The sequence below is a fragment of the Pimephales promelas genome, chromosome 20, assembly GCF_988280905.1.
Source record: "Pimephales promelas chromosome 20, fPimPro1.hap1.1, whole genome shotgun sequence".
In the NCBI taxonomy this organism is placed as follows: Eukaryota; Metazoa; Chordata; class Actinopteri; order Cypriniformes; family Leuciscidae; genus Pimephales; species Pimephales promelas.
Genome location: NC_142788.1, coordinates 16,734,806 through 16,757,039, shown reverse-complemented (window position 1 = coordinate 16,757,039; position 22,234 = coordinate 16,734,806). Strand labels below are relative to the sequence as shown.

Below are 22,234 nucleotides of genomic sequence, written 5' to 3'. Positions count from 1 at the left end.
TGAGGTTTTTTTTATTTTATTTTATTTTTTTTACTTACATTCAATAAATTACGTTTATTTGTTAGATTAAATGTAATACACAATAATATTAACAACAACATGATAATAACCTGTTCATTGCATGTGTTGGCTATTCAATGCGTATTAATGGCCGTTCGATCCATTAGCTATAAAAATATGATTTTCTTATGTCATCTTTCTCACTATCAACTCCCCCTTTATAATTTTACCTGTATGTGTTGGAACTAATAATCTTTTTGTTGTCAGATTTCAGCTTGCGGAAAGAGCTTTGCCTAAAGCAAGACACCACGGATGAATAGGGTAAAACCACAACAACAACAAAACTAATAAATATCACTCTTTCCCAGTAGATTACGTTAAGTATTGTAAACTTTATTTGCATAACAAATTTTCTGCAATTTTATATTAAAATTTGCTAATTGTGTATTTTAATCTGATTAAATATGCACTACGTACATTTCCAGAACTATAAAAATAGAAATACTATTAAAATAAATACTATAATATTAGAATACTAGAAATTGTTTTAAGAATGAAATAAATTTTATAAATCAGGCAAATGATATGTGAACAAAGCCCTCGTTCAAACCCATTGGAATATGTATAGGAATAAAACTAAAGTTTGGTGTAAATGCTACTCAAGAGAAGATTTCATAAAGTAAACACTTAAAGTGTATTTCGAATATGACCAGTGAATGAAAAAACAACAACAGTTTTTGCCTGTAGATGAACTAATCTCCAGTTTGGTCAGGCTGGACTGTTTTTTTTTTTTTTTTTTTTTTTACCTTTTGATCACAGACGCTATATAATGTTATATTTGAAATATTTTAACTATTTTTAATTTGAAATCAGCATTATAAGCTATGAAAGAATTCTAGGAGACCAACTGTGTTGAAATTGAAAGCATGGGTTTTGTCATATTATTTGGTGATGCAGGTTGAGTTAGACCAGAAAAACAAGAGCAATGCATTCTTCAAATTTTTATTCCAAATTAATTTCTGTGCAACTTGACATGATCATGCAAACATTTCCATTCAGGCACTTTATTTATCAAATACACTGTGGACTTCAACTCAGTCCAGTTTAAATTCAGACACAACTGTCTTCCTGAGCTGTTCTTCAGCTGGACTGTAATGACACTGTGATTTTCCAAAACACTGCAAATTATGAGCTCTGTAGCCAGAGCCTCTTCCAAGAAGGATGTAGACCGCTTAAAAAAAAAAACTTTTCAAGACTAGTGTTTGATATCTGAAAATCAGCATGTTATCTTTGCAGGTTGCAATTGCAAAAAAAAAAAAAAATCAGTTTATTTTTCAGTAAGCATTAAACATTTCCAAAACCTCTGTGCCTTGCAGCATATTACAAAGAGCGAAAGGAAAGGTACTTGTCGCAAGACTCTTCGAAATCATCTGCTTTAATCATCTTCACTCCACAATCTGTGAACAAAAAGGTACCATATGTTATGACTCACTCTTATTGTTTTATTTTCTTCCATTTTTTCACTCTTAAAGGGCCAGTTCACCCAAAAAATTAAAATTCTGTCATTTTCAGATGACTTTCTAGGACTTTCTCTCTTCTATGGAACATAAAAGAGGATATTTTGAAATATCTGTTATTTTTTTTCTAATTGGCTTCAGTTTTGTTGTAGCAATTCATTGACGCAAGTTTAATTTTGGGTGATCTATCTATACAAGTATCTGAGATCAGTATACTGTGTTACCTTGACAACATGAGTCTCTCGAGTGCGCAAACGCAGCTTGTTGACCTGAGATTCGGCCATGTCTGCCCTCTCCTCGGCCTCATCCAGCTCATTCTGGATCTTCTTGAACCGAGTCATACTGCAGTTGACCTGCTCCTCCTGCCATACAACAACGAGATACAATGCACTGTAATCTTTAAAAAAAATGGACAATGCCATATTGTTTGACTGGTCACATGATGAACAAAGTAAAGAAAATGTGTTACTGTCCAACACTGTACCATATTTTTATGTAATGAAAGAATGAATTCATGAGTTGGTATTGCGAGGGAATGGAAAATACGTACGACATCCTCAGCTTGTCTCTTGTAGCTCTTTACTTTCGCCTGTAATTTGTCAATCAGGTCTTGCATCCTCAGGAGAGTCTTCCTGTCTTCTTCTGTCTGCACAGAGAACACAAAGCCGTTTAGATGTGCTGGAGATGAAGAAGCACACTGCTTCTGTGTTGCGTCACGTCTCCGTGAGTAATACCTGGTAAGTGAGCTCTTTAATTCTCCTCTCATATTTTCGCAATCCTTTTTGGAACTCTCCACTCTTCTTCTGCTCGCACTCCAGCTCTCCCTCTAGCTCCCGCACCTGATGATTGAAACGTTCCCGCAGATACAGATTAGTCCGTAAAATATGTTCTAATCATGTCTGGACCAAATGGACTTTGGGTTCGGGTTTCCTGCTCACCCGAATTTCCATTTTCTGAATCTGTTTCTTTCCTCCCTTGAGAGCAATCTGCTCAGCCTCATCCAGACGCATCTGCAGGTCTTTGATGGTCTGCTCCATGTTCCTCTTCATTCTCTCCAGGTGACTGCTGGTGTCCTGCTCCTTCTTCAGCTCCTCCGCCATCATGGCTGCCTAATGATGGATATGTTTGGTTACAATATAAGCAAGTGTTTCAGAGATGTGCTTTATTGTTGTAATCAGAAAAATTAGATTCAATTTTGATATTTTCTGCCCATGCAAAACTTCGTCATACTGCAGACAGTAGGAGCTCACATCAGTTATGGCCTTCTTCGCCTTCTCTTCGGCACTGCGACACTCCTGCAGAGCGTCGTCCACTTCCACGGATAGCATGGATAGGTCACCCTCGAGCTTCTTCTTGTGGTTCAACACTACCGTGTTCTGTAAAGATCGGTGGATTGTGAGGTAAGATCATGGCGTTTGATTATTGATCGTTTGTTTCATTCATTTATCATACCTGAGCATGCAGCAGGTTCACTCTCTCACTGGACTCCAGAAGCTCGTGCTCAGCGACTTTACGCATGCGGTCTGTTTGTTCCACTATTGCACGCAACTCCTCCAACTCTGCAGTTAGCAGGGTGTTTCTCCTTTCTGTGACTGCCACTTGCTCCTTTAGGTCCTCACACTGGTGTACATACTCACCTAACTCTACTTGCAGTTCCTGAGAAGATACAACAATTGCAGTTGACATTTGAATTTTTACACACTTAAATGTATGTTGTACAGTTTAAGTGTGTAAAAAAAAAAAAAAAGGGATGCACCGATTTAAAGATTCTGGCCAAAACAGATTAGCTCGTAATTATTTTTATGTTAAGCCTGATATTAAAATATATACTATTTTGAGTAAATAAAAAAACGAAATGCTTTAGGCATCACAACATTATGAAAATGGATATTCATTTTGAGATTTAACAGTTTTATTGAAGCTTTTTATATAAAAGCTTTGTGATTTTTACCCCCATCTAGCGGTGAAAAGGTATATGACCGTCCAGTGAATATTACTTTCTGTTCCTCTCAATTCCGATTTCGTTTGAACTCCTACGGTGGCCAATGTAGTCCAAAATTAACATGGCTTCCAGTTCGACCTCGTCCATGAGTGTTAACTCAAACGTAAACGCGAAAGGCGATGCTTGAATTAACGGGTATGTCCCTCTTTGGCTAATGTACTTTCAAGATGGAGGGGCAACATGGCGACCGACATTAGAACCCCTTACCCGTATGTATTTTCAATGGCATATTATACACTCACGAGAATACTTTATTACTCGAACGAAGTAAATATACATTAATGAGCACATATATTTTTGAAAGAACTAAGTGTTTTTAGCTAAGAATAAACTAAAAGAGTTACACAGTGTAGCTTTAAAGAATCATTTAAGGCAATCCAAATGTAAAAATAGGGAATTGAGCACAGTTAAAAATATCAATGAATTGTGCATCCCTAGAGATTATTTGAAGTTGTTGTTAAAGATTACTCTAAAATCTGCGTATTCCTACAACCAGCCCTCCCATCTCACCTTGATTTGAAGCTGTAGGTTGCGCACCATTTTTTGAGACTCCACAGCCTGTCTGTTTGCGTGGTTCAGATGGATCTCCATCTCATTCATATCACCTTCCATCTTTTTCTTCACCCTGATTGCTTCATTACGGGCCCTGGTTTCTGCTTCCAGAGTGGTCTGCATGGTGTCCAGAGTCCGCTGATGGTTTCGACTGCATAGGTAAATAATCACGTGTTTTAATTCTACAGTGATATTTTAATTGTTCATTTTTTTTAAATAGACACAAAAGAGTCCCTTACCGGAGATTGTCAATCTCTTCATCCCTCTCTGCAAGTTTCTTTTCAACCTCAGTCCTGGTCTGGCTGAGTTCCAGCTGGATACGTACGGTTTTACTCTCCTCGTGCTCCAGAGTGCCCTGAGCCACACACGGTTAGCAACACATTAGCTTTTCACCCAAGTACATCCTTATAAATGTCTGTTGGTGAGTAAAGTCTGGTATCTCAGGTAATAATCATCACCTCAGCCTCCTCCAGTGCTGCTTGAATGTTACTCTTCTCATTGTCCAAAACCTTCTTCTTCTGTTCAAGTTCATGGATGGTCTTGTTGCCTTGACTAATCTGATCAGTTAAGTCAGTGATTTCCTCTGTAAAACAAAGGTCACGTAAGGCTCGTTTTGAAAAACATTCTGGACCAAAATAAAACATCTCTTGATTAATAAATGTGTGCAATTTCACATATATATTCTTTCCTAAAGCCTATGTACAGTCTTTGTACCCTGCAGGTTCTTGTTCTCCCGTTTGATGGTCTCCAGCTGGTCAAGGGCTTCTTCATAGGAGTTTTTGAGTTTAAAGAGCTCTGTGCTGAGACAGCGGGACTCTTTCTGAGAGCTTTCCAGCTCGGCCTGTGTCTCCTCAAACTTCTGCCTCCACTCAGACAGCACCTGGACATAATTATAATAATAAAAGTAGGTGGTAGTAGTACTTGGTACTTCTGGTTAAATGAAATATTTAAATGTAGTTTTTGTCCTGACCTTATCAAAATTGCGTTGCTTTTTGTCCAGTGCAACAGCCGCAGCATTAGAACGTTCCAGGTCAACCATCAAGTCCTCAATCTCAGTCTGCAGACGGTGCTTGGTCTTTTCCAGCGAGGCACATTTGGCATTGGAAGCTTCCACCGCCTCCTCAGAACTCTGGAGACGTGCAACCAGCTTCTTCCTGAAGATAAATCAGTTTTTAAAATAAAACACTCATTCATTTTGATAAGTGAACAAGACCCTATGTTACAGAGTGGTCTCTTACTTGGCATCCTCTAGTTCATCAGTCCTCTGAATGGCATCTGTCTCATACTTGGTCCTCCACTGTGCAATCTCCGCATTGGCTTTAGACAGAGCACGCTGCAACTCGGATTTGGCCTCCTGCTCCTCCTCAAACTGCTCTCTCAAGAGCTCACAATCATGCCTGGATGACTGTACCGCATGAGCTAAACTGTTTTTTGCCTGGCACAAGGACACAAAATAATAATATTAAATGTGATTCACTTGAGACGAATATATTGAATATATAAACACTACCAGTGAAACGTTTGGGGTCATTTAGATTTTTTAAGAAGTCTGTTTGTCTCTTTGAACGGTAGGGTAATTTTTTTTCAACACTTTACCAATGCCACAATGTAATGCTTCATGTGCAAACATTGATATGTGATTAATTGTTTGTAATTGACTGACTGCCGTAATAGTTATGGCACAATTCATCCAATGTTTCTAAAATCAGACTCACTTTGCATTCTTCTTCTAGCTGTTTCTTCATCTCCTCCATGGTCTGGGTGAGACCACTCTTCGTTCGCTGCAGTTGCATGACCAGAACCTCTCTCTCTTCCAGTCTGCGGCTGACCTCGGCTGATAAATGTAAGAGAACATCCATTGGTACTTTACCAAGTGCCAGTTACTTTCTTCTTAAATTATTTGATTCTCTGTGTTAGCATTTGTTTCTAAGAAAAAATGGGAATTATATTTTCTAAAGGAGACTTCCAATCATAATGCATAATATATATTTCCAGCTATTTATTCCTTTTCAAAGTGTAGGACACTGACCACTTTCTGTCTGAGCCCGTGCTTTTTGAGATGTGACATCCATTAGCTGCCTCTGGAGTTCCTCCGCTTTGGTTTTAGACTCGTTCAGCTGGTCCTCGTACAGCCTGCACATTTTCTCTGTCGTGGCCTGCAAACATCAGTCTTTTTTGTTAATTCTCACACAGTTCATTTGGTACTGTGATGGATTTTTTAATGAATAAAATAGTCAACTGTATATCAAACTAATCATAACTCAAACATCTAACCTTACTTCCTTAGACCTCCTAACATTCTAACATTTGAACAAAATGTACTGTTCGAAGCTAGTCGAAAACTTTGTGACTTTGTGCGAGGGTAAAAATAATAAATATGGGAAATGAAACTAGACAGATGTCTAAATTTCAAACATTTTGGTTAAAGAAGTAACAAGAAGGCTTGTCTAAGAAGAACCAATCAAATTGTGGGGAAATTCTGTAATGTTTCATGTCATTTTCGCCCATTCTCCTTATCTATAAAAACTGTTGTATTCATGTTAACTGGTGGGATTCTCTCTGAAATTTGTCAGAGATTCTTTGTCAAAGCATTTATAGGACATTTGCTGAAGTCAGTTTGGGAGGTTGTAGACGAGACCCAGATATACTAAACGTTGACTGTAGACAAGACCCAGGTAGAATTGGGAGTCCACAGTACTGTATATATAATATAATAATATATAAAGTATTTTTCAACCCAATTCATGTTTACTCTATTTGTTTTAACCATAAACTCTATGAATAGTAACATAATGGCATTATGAATTTCAGAAACCATGTTAAGCGCATTGAGATGTTTTACTTTGGCTCTGGAGAGATGTTCAAGGTTAGACGCCAAATCTTCAGACTCCATTCTGGCTTCTGCCTTTTCCTTTTCCAGCCTCTGTTTGACCCTCTGCAGGTTGTCCAGTTGCTCCCCCATCTCAGCCACAGTGTCCGCATGCTTTCTCCGTAGCATGGCCATGGTTGTTTCATGATGCAGCGAGGCTTCTTCCAGATCTCTTCGCATCTTTAAAAAGTCAGCCTCTCTCTTCTTGTTCATCTCGATCTGAGCAGAGGTAGCACCTCCTGCTTCCTCCAGACGTTCACTCAGCTCTTCCAGTTCCCTTGAAACATCACTGCGTTGTTTTTCCGACTTTAATCGAGCTGCTCTTTCAGCCTCAAGTTCCTCCTCAAGCTCTTCTATACGGGTCTGTAAACAGTTTTCCATACTACTGTTAGATTAATAACTCATTATGCAGACACGCAATGTTCGATAATGACTTTACCTGTAATTCTTTTATTTTCTTCTGTAGTTGAATAACCAAGGCTTGCTCCTCTTCAATCTTTGCACCTATCTGAACCATTTCGAAGTCTTTCCTACAGATAAGACCAAGTACAGATTTCTTTAGGGAACATAATCTTACAGCATTTTTGCAGCACAGTACTTCCATTTGACACGACAACGACTGTGTAATGCATTAAAATCTCACTTCTTTAGTCTGTCCTCTAGCTGCTGTTGTTTGTTCTCCAAATCCATGGATGACTCCATGGAAAGCTTCAGATCGCCCTCAAGCTTTCGCTTCACTCGCTCCAGATCCATACGCACTTTCTTCTCTTGCTCCAAAGAGCCCTCTAACTGTTCCAGTTAACAAATAATAACAAACAATGAAATCTAAGAAATGTATTGCTCAACCATTGTGCTAGGTTACACACTGTGCTGTGAATAAGGAGTTTCGGATTGCTACAGACTCTGAAGTTTGAAGTTACTGAGCCCACTTTATACTCACATCATCCACCTGCTGCTCAAGTTTGATCTTGGCCTTGGACAGCATGTTCACTTTGTTTTCCTCAGTCTGCAGGTCTTCCAGAGCCTGCTGATGTGCATCCTGGAGGGCTTTCTTCTCTTTAGTCAGCCTCAGGATGGATTCATCCAATGCAGCCATTTCCTCCACCAAGTTTTTCACCTGAGTCAACCAGAGAAAACTAGTTAATCCGTGCATAAGAGGAACTAAAGTTGACCACATTTCCCTATCCATGAACATATCAGTGGTACCTTGTTCTCAGTGGCATGTTTTTCCTTCTCAACTTTGGCTAAAGTAATCTCCAGGTCATCCAGGTCTTTTTTCAGCTCAATGCACTCATCCTCAAGTTTGCGTTTCTTGGCCAGGATGGTGGCATTAACCTCCTCTTCATCTTCAAGCCTCTCCATCAACTCCTTAATTTTCCCCTCCATCTGGATCTTAGCCTTGATCAGCAGGTCACAGCGGTCTTCAGCATCAGTCAGATTATCCTGCTCCTGGGGTCAGAATGTAAAAATGAATTCTTTCCATCTTTTCTTTGACTAGTGTTTGATGCATACAAGCAAGTAAAATATGATTGCTATTAACTATGCGATTCTGAATCATAATTTCTTGTTTCATTGGTATGATCCACTCTTGCACTCACCGCTTGAAGTTGTAAGGAGAGGTCGTTTTTCTCTTGCACCAAAGAGATCTGTTTCTCCTCAAACTCCTTCCTCTTCACCTCAGACCTCTCATGAGCCTCCTTTAGCTTCTGGAACTCCTCCTTCAGTGTAGCCAGCTCCTTCTCCGTGGCTGCGCTCCTCAGCAGAGGTTTGATCTTGAAGAACAGACACATCCATGGCCAGTTCTTGACTGCGTAAAAGGCACGGATGTTCCACTGAATCACCATCAGAGCTTCCCTGAGTGAAGATAATCAGACGGTGGATCAATGACATACTGTTTATGACTATCCACGATAAAGAAAAGGAAAAATCGGGTTTAAACACATATGTCATGTCCTCAGAAATGTGCTCTTTAGATTCATGTTGGTTTCATATGGTTCTAACTTTTATAGCATTAAAAAAAACTTGAATTATACTGATCCCAAAAATGTCATCTTGCTGTGAAACGATTAATCGCATCCAAAATAAAAGTACTTTACTTATATATATTTAAAATATAAATACATAAAATATAAATACTTTATATATTTATACAAAATTAATATTATACATAAATATAAATATTTGATATTAATAACACATTTTTCTTAAATATATATATGCATATGTGTGTATTTATACATACAAAATAATTATTCACACTACACATACATATATTATATAAACACAAACTTTTATTTTGGATGTGATTAATCGCGATTAGTCGTTTCACACCCCTAATATATATATATATATATATATATATATATATTAGGGCTGTGCAAAAATTAATTGCGATTAATCGCATCCAAAATAAAAGTCTGTGTTTACATAATATATTTGTGCGTGCTGTATATAATTATTTTGTATATATAAATACCAATGCATGCATGTATATATTTAAGAATTTTTTGCACTTATATTCTGTATATATATATAAAAATACATAATCTATATTATATAAATATAAATATTTTATAAATGAATAACACATTTTCTTAAATATATACATGCATGTGTGTGTATTTATATATACAAAATAATTATATACAGCACACACAAATATATTATGTAAACACAGACTTTTATTTTGGATGCGATTAATCGCAATTAATTTTTGCACAGCCCTAATATATATATACCGTATATATCACACACACTGTGGCAAACCTACTTGAAGGTCCATACCACCACCAACTGCACCCCACCAGCATCACAGCTGATGTAAAATTAAGGATCAGGCTTAGGATAGCCGACACCGATCAATAAAACCGAAAATATGCTTAATCGGCCCCAATAATGATCCTTCAGATTGGCTCAGGACATCTTTAATACATACTGTAAGAGAATCAAGATAAGCCTTTTAAACTCTCTCAAAACTCCTTGTGTCCAAGGATATAATAACCTGTGTCCGTTCTGTAGCCAGCACCTCAAACTCCCTGCCCCTGTTGTTCTAAATTTGCTCAGTATGTCTCGCACCAAATAAGGCCAGGCTGCCACACGCCATTGTTTCGTGTGTTCTAAATCAGTAATCCCACAGTGATACTGAGCATGCCTAAAGAGTAAATCAATTCCGCATTGCTGAAGCGCCAACACAATCAGGAACAGTCAGAAGGTCAGGCAGAGGTTGTTGATTATCTAAAGCTGAACCCTTCTGAAGAAACAAGAGGACTTAATGTCCTGTCACCTGGGATGGCTTTTCAGCCTGCTCCCAGCCATATCCATTCTGGACAAAAGAAGGTTATTTATATTAAAGATCGGAGGGGACATTCTGGTAAAGAACCGTCAACAACTGGTATGTGCGCTGTTTGCTGGATAGGATACATGACCCACCTCCACACCTGCTTTTGTAAATGCCATTTTGGGTGGAGGGGGTTTAACTGGCTTTTTCTGTAGTGACCACACACACAAAACAAACGGACACACGCCAGACACACGCCACAACATAGTCCGCATACACTTCAGACATTCCACCCATAGATTTACAGGCTCATAGGCCTACACACACTCTCAACAGTTTATCGACATGCTTAGAAAGGGCTTAAGGATGCTATATCTGCAATCTGACACCGTCTTCAGTCAGTGAGTAACAGCAAAACTATTTGCGTTTGGCTATTTAGATGCTTTATGACTATTGTCATGGTTTGGACATCCAAATAGCACATACTTCTCTTTCATCATCCTTCTGCGCTCCATTTGCATGAGTTTTCCCCTACAGAAGGCCTGCAGCAAGGTGAGGATCTTAGACAGACGTTCGTCTCGCATGTCCTCCAGCTGGCCAAGAAGTCCCGCCTTAAAGAAAACCTGAAGGAGGACAGATTCACAGGTCAGTGTAGCCTGGGGTTTTTAAGTAACTGAAAATACAGTAGTGGGCATTATTGGAGTGAAAGAGAACAATTTCATGAACCTTGCTGTGGCCAAACTTGTACTGTGTGTGGTCGATATCCAGAGACCCAAGCAACTTTTCTACAGCTTTCCTGCTGTCCACATACGTGTCCTCTGGGATGGCCAAAGGGTTCAGGATACGGTAGCTGGTAAATCATGACGGTTTAGTTAAATATCTTTCTTTCTATTGGGCTTGAGAATGCATTACCTGTATTAAATGTTCATTTAATTACCATTCACTAAAATAATCTTCCTGTCATTACAGCATTATCCAGAGTAGTGTGACCTATGAAGAAAAACTCACCGCTGTTTGAACTCTGCGTAGAGAATGCGGTTGGGAAATCCCTTCCTGCAAATGCGGATTCCTTCAAGAACACCATTGCAGCGAAGCTGGTGCAGAACCAAAAATGGCTCCATCAACCCTATCAGAAACAAGAGCAGAAAATGAAGACTGATGGTGTGTTTAAGGTTGGTTTATGGATATCTCGTAGTATAACAAAGGGTTTTATCCTCAACACTGAATCTTTTGTACCTGGGGTTTTTGACTCATTGGGGATAATGCAGCGCACAAAATGAGGCTGAGTGCTTCTCAGATTAGCCATTAACTTGTTTAGATTCTCCTAGAGTGATATAGAAAGTAAGGTCATTATACAACATGTTAAAATTTGAACAAATTTTAAATCAGCTCACAGTCTCCATACTTGTAACTACTGGGTCAGATCTTACCTGTGTATTTGCATGTGCAGCTGGTGAAAGCTGAGCCAGCACAGACTTAAAGTGATGTTCATGGGTCAGATTACCTAAACATCACTGCAAGTCTTAACTGGCTCACTTTCCAACACCATTTTCAATATCTAACATTTGCAGATTTATAAAGAAGTGAAAAGTTGCTTTTCTGGTGCATTTAGATATAACGTCATTTGATATCATACAGTATCTCTCCTCCATATCTCCTCGCTCTTACCCACCTTATGCAGCTGGGACACTGTTTGGAATGAAGCACCTTTCTTCCTCTTCTCTCTGCCCCCTGGCTTTGCTTCTGTACCTTTAACAATACGTATACAACACCTCAGTACAATCTGGCTTAGTGGAATCATTTTTTAATACCGGTTGTATTAATATACACCTGAATCTAAGCTGATGAAGTTCTCGAAGAGGATTGCCATTAACTTGTTGGATGATCTCTGGAAGATTCCCACCACTGTTTCATTTAGAGGATCTCTGTTTTTGTCAAGCCATCCATTGATGTTGTACGGCACCTGACAACATACATGCATGTGATTTTATATTATATGTTAAGTTAATTATAGTGATTTATCCGTTGCCACTCTTGAGCTATCACCATTGTGCCATTAAGCAAGGCACTTAACCTCAGCTTGCTCCAGACAATCCCTGTTACTTAAATGGTGCCATTCTATGGCGGCATTGCATACTGTAAATTGCTTAACAAATTCCAATGGCTCCAGTTATGCGGCTTATAAAGAGTCTATTATCGTATGCTATGGGAAATATGTCTGTGAATATGATGTTATTTTCACTCACCACTCCAGCGTAGTGCACCAGCTCAAAGTGAGTGTCATATTTGCGTTTTTTGTCTGGCCTCGGTTTCAGGAAGTTGGGAGACTTGCCAAGGTGATTATCGTAGAGTTTAGCTTTGAAACTGCTCTCTGTGGCTTTAGGGAACATGCACTCCTCCTCCAGAATAGACATTATACCCATCGGCTGAAAACAACACAAGAAGGATGTAACGGCTACAGTTGCTTAGTATTATCTTATGCAAACATACACGTGCTTTCAAAGAGTTGTATGCAATACAATATCAACCTTCTCAATGAGGTCAATGCAGGCTTGCAGGTCTAATCCAAAGTCTATGAAAGTCCACTCTATGCCCTCTGTCTTGTACTCCTCCTGCTCTAGGATGAACATGTGATGGTTGAAAAACTGTTGCAGTTTCTCATTGGTGAAGTTGATGCACATTTGCTCAAAGTTGTTGAACTGTTGAGAGAAACGGAAGAGAAAGAGTTTTTCAAATTTGGTACAATGAGTACTGAATAATGTATATGGGTAGTTATCAATGTACATTTCTTGAATCAGTTCTAAATAAGTTCACGATTCAGTCTGATTGTGATTTAATGTTATAGTCAACGCATTCTCATCCCAAGGCATCATCTAACTGACACTTTTGACCATGCTTCAACATCTGACGCTTATGCCTGGTTCAGATTACACAATGTTTTTCGTCTGTTACGATAGTCACTGTGTCAGATTACGCGATTTTGACTCCTAAAATCTTGTCGTATCATGGACAAGACACATGTCAGACTACACGTTACTTCCTGACCAGTCATCGCATGCCGTGTTTAACGGCGCGCGTGATGTCATCGAGAAGGCGAAACTTGTAGCGAGTGAGTTCCTGGATTGCTCGGCATTGCCTTTTCAGCGTGAGAAATGCACGGTGTGGCATGTGAACTGGTTGAATTGCGTCACGGCCATTGCGTGAGACTTGAGAACCCTGCTCGAAGAGGACAGTATGGGCTGTCAATCCTCCAAAGAGAACTTAAACTTATATATTTTTACTTCTAGTTTTAACGTTAGCACCATCGTCTCTCTTTCGTTTTGTCTTTTTTGAAAGTTGTACACGGAAAAGCTTGTGCTCCTATTGGTCAACCTCATACATGTGACGGAACCGTCGTGGACGACCGTTAAAAAAATTAAACATGCTAGTCTTTTTGTCGTGATGTCGTGAAGCATCGCAGACGCGATGTAGGTTGTCGCCCACTATGACACATTATACGAGATGATACGATCGAATCTTGCGTCCCGGCGCCCATTGTCGTTTACGAATCCCCACGACACCCTACATCAAACGGATCGTGCCAAAATCGGGCTAAAATCGTGTAATCTGAACCAGGCATTAGGCACCCTTTAGCGTCAGTTAGATGACGTGGGTAGGTTTAGGTCTGGGGTAGGGTTAGACCACTAGGATAGCGTCATCTAACTGACGCTAAAGGGTGCCTAAAGCGTCGAAAGTTGACGCATGGTCAAAAGTGTAAGTTGGATGATGCCTTGGGATGAGAACGGGCTGTTATAGTCCACTTTAGACATTCATGCTACTAACTATAAGTAACTTTGCAACTTCATGTCAGCTACAAGTCATTAGAATATTAGTAGACTGTCTGCTTAATATTTGCTAACACTTTATTTCGATGGTTTCCAGCAGAAATTCTAATGACTATAAGGAGCTTTTCAAGTACATCAACTTTAGTACATAAGAGTCAATGAATCACTGAAAAGTGGTGCAGGAACCACTTCCACAGGGTAAAAACAAAAAGATCTATTAGGAATCAAAATAGTGTCCAAAATCCGTATTTTTACTTTATTTTTAACCCTAATTTTGTATCTTGTATCTAAGATCCACATCTGATGTGCAGACAGTGGTAAGGAGTGATGTAAAGCAATATACAAGCAATTTACAAATATACAAACCGACTTACCTCAAAGATCTCAAAGCCTGCAATGTCCAGCACTCCTATGAAGAACTGACGGGGGATGGCCGTGTATAGGGTTTTATTGATTCTGCTCACCAGCCATTTAAACATGCGGTCATACGTAGCTTTGGCCAAAGCACCAACAGAATAGGTCACCTGTCATGACACAAAAGCACAAATACTCTCACTGCTTGGTGAAATTAAATAGCAGGGATGCTAATTGATCATTTACGGACCAAACTGACCTGTTCGACTGTCTGTCCTTTGACGATGTACTCATTGCCCACTTTCACTCTAGGGTGAAGCAGTCCTTTTATGAGGTCAGCTGAACTGATCCCCATGAGATATGAGGCTTTGTCTGCACCTAAGTCACAAAATCACAGCGCTTAGCCATACCATGATGCTGACTGAGACGTTGGCCTTGCTGATGACAGAATCACTCTTACTTTCAGTGCCATCTGCCTCTGCTTGCTCCTCTCTCTGCTTCACTTTGAACTTCATGTTGCCAAAGTGCATAATGGCACCGACTAACTTGTAACAGCCATACTTCTCCTCAGGAGTGAAACCAAGGGTGTCCATTGCATGCTAGAGAGGAAGATAAGCAAGTTGCAATGTTAGTGAGTGGTCACACTGTGTTTATGTGGAATAATTAGCATCTAGGTATGATCTCAATCATACAAGTACTTACATCAGTTGCAAGCAGCTCATCTCCATCGTCCATGTGGTCAACAGTTGTAACACCCTGCGAGCAGAAGTGGTAGTCAAAGGGATTTGATGACACCAGCAGCATGTCTGTATAACACATGAGAGAGGTTTGGTTTTTAAGTCACACAGTGCATTGAGGATATATACTTAGTTATTTAGCTTAAATAATAGCCATGCTGTCTGTGTTTTCATCTGAATACCTTGGAGTTCTGGTTTCCTTTGCGAGAGGATCTGGTAGTAGATGTGGTAGCTTCTCTCTCCAGTTTGCTGAAAAATCACTCTAGATTTTTCCAGAAGATCTAAAGAAAGGAGAATGTGAAATGGAACAGGATCTAAAGGAACAACAATTTATTTAATCTATTAACGGTATTATTTTTTCGAATCAGCTTACAGATGTCAATGTCAGAGGATGCAAGTTTCCCTGTAGGAGCAAAATGGATTCGTATGAATTTACCCTGTGTTAAAGAGAGGGAACAAAGTAAAACGGAGAACGATACTGAAATAAAGTGAGATGTTGTGCTCATCTTATGACGTTTACTCACAAAACGGGATGAGTTGTCATTCCTCAGGGTTTTTGCATTGCCGAAAGCTTCCATAGCTGGGTTGGCCTCAATGATCTGATCCTCTAATGTACCCTATTTTCGTTGCAAACAGAAACGTGTGAGTTTATAATCGAACACTAAAATGATATCTATGAGTAGGACAGAGCAAACTAATGGAAATGAAAATGAAATATTATCTGATGAAATAGATGATAATAGATGAAATCAGGTTTGGTTTTTGTTTTCAAAAAGACAAAGTGAAAAAGGAGCTTATAATGTTAAAAACAAAAGACAAAATGAGAGACATTGCAAAAAGGGGAATGGGCAATGTAAAGAGTGGTATAAAAGGGTTTATAAAATCATACTGGAACGGGAAAGCAAAACTTGGGTAACAAAACTCTGAGGGTCACTCCTTATCGGTTAAAAGGATGTCTGTGAATCCAAAAGGAATAGATAAACATGTAGACGTGATTAAAAATCCCCAAAAACAAAATGTAGAGGAACAAAAGTAAGACTCGCAGGGAGACAAAAACAAGGGATAAGGATGGGTGATGACAAAAAAAAAAAGCAGAGAAGTTTCTGCCCTTACTCCTTTTTTGCCCCCTGCTTCACCAAGAGCAGCTATAATGGCAAAATACTGAATTACGCGTTTCGTGTTGACAGTTTTGCCAGCACCGGATTCTCCGCTAGGCATGGACAAAATTGATGTGAAATAAACATGAAACATTATTAAATCCAAGAAGAAAGATTGAAAAAGAAAAAAGAAAACTCTTCAAAATGACAAAAAACCCATTTTTTTTTATACCGCTTCATGATTAAATAATGAGGAAAAGGATTTGAGATCATTCTGACGTAATACAGAATGTTGTGGTGGAAGGGAACTTACGTGATAAGCATTGACTGGTTTTCACGATCTACGAGGAAAAAAAGTTGACCGAGTACATGAATAAAGAACAAAATGCATTATCTTCTCACCAAAGTGCAATTCAGAATCAAAACAAATGCAACATATAAAGCCTGTGTGAAATAGAGATGAAAAGAGAAATATGTTTCAGACCATACTTTTTAGCATGTCATTGTAGGCATTGTCTGCTATGGCATAGATGTGAGGCGGAACATCTGAGCGACGCTTTCCCTTATACGCTGCAACCACTTCAGGAGAATAGACAGGAAGCCATTTATACGGGTTAACTGTCACACAAAACAGCCCCGAATATGTCTGTGGATGGACAGAAAAGAACACGCATGAAGACCCTAAAATGATCCAAAAGCTATGAAGAACATCAAAGAAACGGAAAACTTGATTCTCGAGTTATTTTTTAAAACTCTTTCAGATGTTAAACAGAAAATGATAAGGTCGTGTCTCACATAGATCATCCAGAAACTGTAGCGACGGCTGAGGTTGAAAAGAACAGAGGCCTCATTGAGGTGCGTAAGCATGGCCATGTCTTCAATCATGTCAAACTTCGGGGGATTCATTTGCTGAATGTCATCCTCTTTCACTGTTAACATCTGTCAGAATTAGATTAAAGAATTTAATCACCACCTTGTGATACATTATCTTTTTCCACTGCAGAATGAATGACAATTGTAGAAACGTACAATTGGCCGCTGAACTTAACCATTTGCTATAAATACAATACAATACGCACACAAAAAATCAGCCCAACGACATCATCAGCATTGGTATGCACTGGAATAAAATAGAATCTTTTTTTCTCTAGTGAAAACACCTAAAACAAATACTTAAATTTATTTTTCCTCCTCATATTTTAAGTATAAGTATTTTGCTTTATAAGAATTTCTCATTTCTATGATCTATTTTGTGTCTTATAACAATGTAGATATACTTACTGAAAAATAAGACACAAATAGTGATTCATATTTTATGTCGTGTGGTCACAGGAAAAAACAAGGGCAGTTTAAGCTTCACTGACCATTCCATCTTTGGTCTCCACCATGACTTTGTCTCCATCGGTATCTTTGATCTCCACCTCAATGTAGGCTTCATTCTCATCAGGAATATAAACTCGTTTCTTCCCTGCACACAGAAGTATTTGTCACTTCTTAATTGAACTGCCAGACAGGTAACATTACAAACCATGATAGATAAACCTCCTATGCATGCAAACCTATTAAACATAATACTATTATATTATTACATTCATTTATAATTTAGGTTATAATATAAATATATATCGCATTTATTTACATTTAAAATAAACTAAATTGTGTGTAATGTTAAGATTTCTATGCGTTTTCACGTGCACAATACATGCTCATCTTAATGTGCAACTCGTTCTTAATTGGATAAGATTTAAAATGAATGATTTGAATTGATTCTGCACCAATTTAAAAACAAAAAACTCGACACAAACAGGACGTCTGACAGTACCATCAAACGCATGGGACTGCGCAGCGAGTTGTTCCAGGTTGGTTTTACGCAGGAATGTGGCCGCATCTCCGAATTCCCTCAACTCCATAAAGCGGGACATGATTTACGCTTCCGGTCCCGGACCTGCACTCAAACACCTGTAACGTCGTAGAAACTTTGTTAGAAAAAATGATTTTCTCCTCTTTGTTTTGTTTCACATAGGCATGTGATGGAAAAAGTCAATCTCTAATCCACAATCTTGGTGAGTATTTGTGTACAAAAATCTCGAATTCTTCAAAACTGTCACATGCAAGGCACGGCGCACTATCCAAACAGCGCATTTGAGTACTGACCTCAGTAATGTCTAAACGTGTTGGCCTCGGAAGACGTGGCCTGGTCCTCTTTTATTGTTCCCCTCAAGGTCAGAGTTGGGGAGATATGTCAGATATTCCCATGTGTCCGTGTGTGTTCAGTTGCTCATTGGCTGCGCGTCCGTGCGGTCCGTCCCTGCGCGCACACAAAAGGCAAACCGGTTTGACGAACCCTACTGTAAGGGGTTATTTTTAAAACAACAATGTTGTTGCTTGTGATTAATGCGCTGCTGTCCAGAGGTTAAATCCACGACCTCTCTCCATTTCATTAAAGTCTTCAATTATGGTATGGGCAAAAAATGAGAGCATGTTGATATATAAAATAAACAAACAAGAAAACTACCGTGCTTTGGAGGGTTTTGACCCTTATTAAGGCCTGAACCCCAATATGGAAGTGAAAATACAAGATTGGGAAGAGGAAAATTTGTCATTTTGTATACATTTCATGAATTTTCGAACAATATTTCTGTAAACAATAAAGTTAGATTATAAATTGAATTGACGCCTGAGAACAGTTTTACCTGTAGCAACAGTAAGTGCTCGAGACTTCGTCAAGAGGAATCGTGTTGGACGGTTCATTGACAAAACATTTCAAATGTAGGCCTATTTGTTGTTTTTATATGAGTGTTTTTTTTTATCACGTTAGTAAATAGAAATATAATAGATAGCTATGTATAAAGAAGAGTTTTGCAAGACAGGGAACCCGTTACATTTAGGCTTAGTTTATTAGAATATAAAATTTTATATGTTGGCTTGGTAGTTTATTTATAAATTTGTATTAGGCTACTTAATGTATATTTATAATATGATTACGTACACATTAACAGCATACCAGAATTAATACAACATTGGCCAGTCAAGAGAACATCAGGATTTATAGGCTTAAACTGTGTTGGATGAAATGTGGCATTAAAAGGAATGGGATCTTCATGGCTTTCCATAACTAACTTCTGAGACAAGGATTTAAAAAAAAAATTGTTACAACTTGGTGCAGTCCATTTCTGTGAGTGTAGAATGGTATATCTGCCTCATTTGACAGACTAGTTGAAAGACATAGTGGTATGTTCAATATAACACACAAGATCTGCATAGCGTTCATACTGATACAATCAGATCCTCCTTAGCAAATAGGCGCCTCAGAAGCTGTCGACCTTGAGGGGTAAAGCTGAGATAAGTGTCCTCTAGCAGAATCCAGAGCCCACTATGTAGTCCGAAAATAGAAGAGAATACAACTCCTGTTCCCAATAGCCGGCATTCCGTGCAGAGATAGCCATGCTGTCTGGGATGGGTTTGTGGTTAAAGAGGCGGTGCTCTGCTTTGTTTCCCTTAGAAATTACTGAGAGTGATCGGCCAGTGATTAAACACTGAAAGAGCATCCACACTATCTTCTCAACCCTATAAATACTGAAAGAGGTGCACAGATGTCACCATTTATGTTTGATTAGCCTATTGAAAATGCTGTTAAACAAAGTTCAAAAGTAAGCATTATTTTTTTATATTATAATATACTTTTATTCATTTACTTTTTAATAAGGCCTACATTTATTTTTTGTAGTGGCAGCAAAATTTATATCGCAATAATTTGGGCTACTTCAAACAGCAATTTCCTTGTTGAGGAAACTGCTTTTTGAAAACATGTTAGAAATCTATGAACAAAAAATAGATAAGTAAATATGTTTTTATAAATAAAAAAAAAATATGTATTCAATGGTGTAATTTATGAGTGCTTTTAAATGAATAAACAAAACATGTGGCAGTAACATAAACAGACCAATTTATACACAAACTACTACAAAACACCCTAACTCAACTAATTAGAAAATAGTACATATTGCAAAGACTTCTATTAATCGTTTTGCACCATTTACTATGAATTACATAATGGAAAGAGAAAATGAATTAAGATGAACCAATTCAATAGAATGAATTAGACTTTCAAACGTTAAAATAGAACAGCGACTGTTTAAAATGATTCATTTATAATAATTAATCAGACTTTCCAACACTACCCAGAGAGAACCATTTAAGATGAACTGATTCACTAGAATGAATCTGACTTTTCTCAACACATCGTTTTAGCTCGATGCAGGGTTTGGTCTCGCTACACGTGGTAAAAAAATAGCTTGGTAGTGAAAAAAAGTAGAGAAAATTTAGTTTTATTTGCTACTTTTACATTTATTGATTTAGCAGTTCATGAAGTATCTTTTAGTTAGTTACTATCCAACATTGTACAACTCATTACAATGTCACCATAAAAGAGCAACCGAAATGGCACACCTGACCTGAACAAAGCTACCAGGAACCCGGTTTTGAAGTTCTACACATGGTGAGCAGTTGTTACAGATTATCAGCTCTCATACAGTGGCACAAGCCTCTACCACCGAGGCCAAAACAGTCAGAGGTGGAGGGGGGAGGTCACATTCTGTACACCCACACTCAATGGAGGCAAGGAAAATACACAAACTGCCTCTTAATGAATGTTTTCCTCTTGCCAATCAAAAACTACAGTATCTCCTGGTCTTTTAAATCCTGTGATCTATCCACCAGGCGCAGACGTGTGAACCATATCCCAGCTGAGCAGCGGCCGTTTTTTCCCGCTGACCTGCCTCTGACAGTGGCGTAAGATGAAGAGAAGGAGAGTTTGGGAAACCCTAGATGCCCTAATCTCAGGATTACCAGCCGGCCCAGCTAATCAGACTTTTAGCAAGTGTCTCAGTGGATGGAGACAACCAGTGCCGCTCTCCCCCATCCGGCTCCAACGCTCGGCCCGTCTGCATTGTGTTAGGACTGCATTGCACCACCATCCTTCTCACACACACTTTAACGCATAGCCTAGATATGAGCACCCACAGCTGTCTGTCTATTTTAGTCTGGATTTTGACAGCAGTATACCCCCCCCCCCCCCCCCCCGTAACAATCCCTGACGCCTTCACCAGAACAATAGTCAGCAGCTCACATAAACCTTTTAAACTTAGAAAGCGCTCAGGCTCAAGAATAGCCCAGCCATTCTGGCGCAATCTCCTGCCACACGGTAAGCCCAGAGAGGATGGACAGAGTTAACAAGGCCTTGAGTCAACACTGACTTAAACAATCCATACCTGATCAAGTCTATATGCGCAGATGCTCAAAGTTACATTTTATAAAATGGATTCGACTCTTTCTGATAGGATGAACTGCATTTAAAGCCATTGTAATATATCCATATATATATCATGCACAAGGATGCTCTGCCCATATAAGACAAATTAACTATATTAATTGCTGGAACAATTATTTCTTCTTCTCATTATTATTAATAGTAATGATGAGGAGAAATGTATTTTAAATGTAATTTAATTTAAGTGTTATTATTGGTAAAAAAAAAATCTGAGTAAAGTCATGGTAATGCTCAGCCTCTCTGGCTTATCACTTTAGAATGTTTAACTGCTATACATTTACAGTGATTAAAGTGATAAAATGTGTGAGTGTGATGAATGGTGACCATGTGCAAACCCTCTTAACCTCACTTTATCTCTATATCTGTCTCATTGTCTCTTAACATTCTCAGCATAAGCTTCAGCTATCATATTTAGTATTTAAATAGTACATATAACCGGCAATTAAAATTCCCAGCCCCACTTTAATACACCTGCACATCTCCACATTCATTTTCTCCTACCATTGGAAACCTTGACAGATTGGAATGGAAAGTGGATATGGGTTAATTCAGCCAGTCTCCCATGGCATGCAGTATATTGCTGTGTAAAATGTCTTTTAACAATTCAAAAGCCCAAGGATTTATGGAAACGTCCACATGGGCTGACTCATAAAACCCACATTAGTCTAATCCAACA

General features: G+C 38.7%; 1 protein-coding gene and 1 long non-coding RNA gene across 2 annotated transcripts; one reads left to right on the top strand and one right to left on the bottom strand.

Annotated features, from left to right (window-relative positions):
* Positions 1–1,369: 1,369 nt before the first annotated feature.
* Positions 1,370–18,240, bottom strand: myh7bb (myosin, heavy chain 7B, cardiac muscle, beta b). Its single transcript, XM_039651853.2, has 42 exons — positions 18,052–18,240; positions 17,594–17,697; positions 17,025–17,168; positions 16,719–16,875; positions 16,543–16,570; positions 16,246–16,342; positions 15,657–15,749; positions 15,506–15,569; positions 15,315–15,413; positions 15,098–15,201; positions 14,856–14,994; positions 14,655–14,773; positions 14,416–14,565; positions 12,746–12,916; positions 12,464–12,643; positions 12,048–12,180; positions 11,890–11,966; positions 11,454–11,541; positions 11,226–11,343; positions 10,944–11,067; positions 10,704–10,840; positions 8,539–8,794; positions 8,147–8,389; positions 7,881–8,057; positions 7,584–7,729; positions 7,380–7,470; positions 6,914–7,303; positions 6,101–6,227; positions 5,787–5,905; positions 5,310–5,506; positions 5,042–5,225; positions 4,786–4,951; positions 4,530–4,654; positions 4,311–4,426; positions 4,030–4,222; positions 2,970–3,173; positions 2,768–2,893; positions 2,456–2,626; positions 2,252–2,356; positions 2,068–2,163; positions 1,742–1,879; positions 1,370–1,457 (listed from the first exon to the last, which is right to left on the bottom strand). The coding sequence occupies exons 1-42, from the start codon at positions 18,149–18,151 to the stop codon at positions 1,446–1,448; spliced, it is 5,808 nt and encodes a 1,935-aa protein (XP_039507787.2). The 5' UTR covers positions 18,152–18,240; the 3' UTR covers positions 1,370–1,445.
* On the top strand, positions 1,376–21,302 carry LOC148970624 (uncharacterized). Its single transcript, XR_016147978.1, has 9 exons — positions 1,376–1,471; positions 2,125–2,254; positions 2,576–2,917; positions 4,183–4,230; positions 4,292–4,975; positions 5,072–5,914; positions 10,755–10,862; positions 11,187–11,389; positions 20,949–21,302. It is a non-coding gene; the product is annotated as an uncharacterized LOC148970624 (long non-coding RNA).
* Positions 21,303–22,234: the final 932 nt, after the last annotated feature.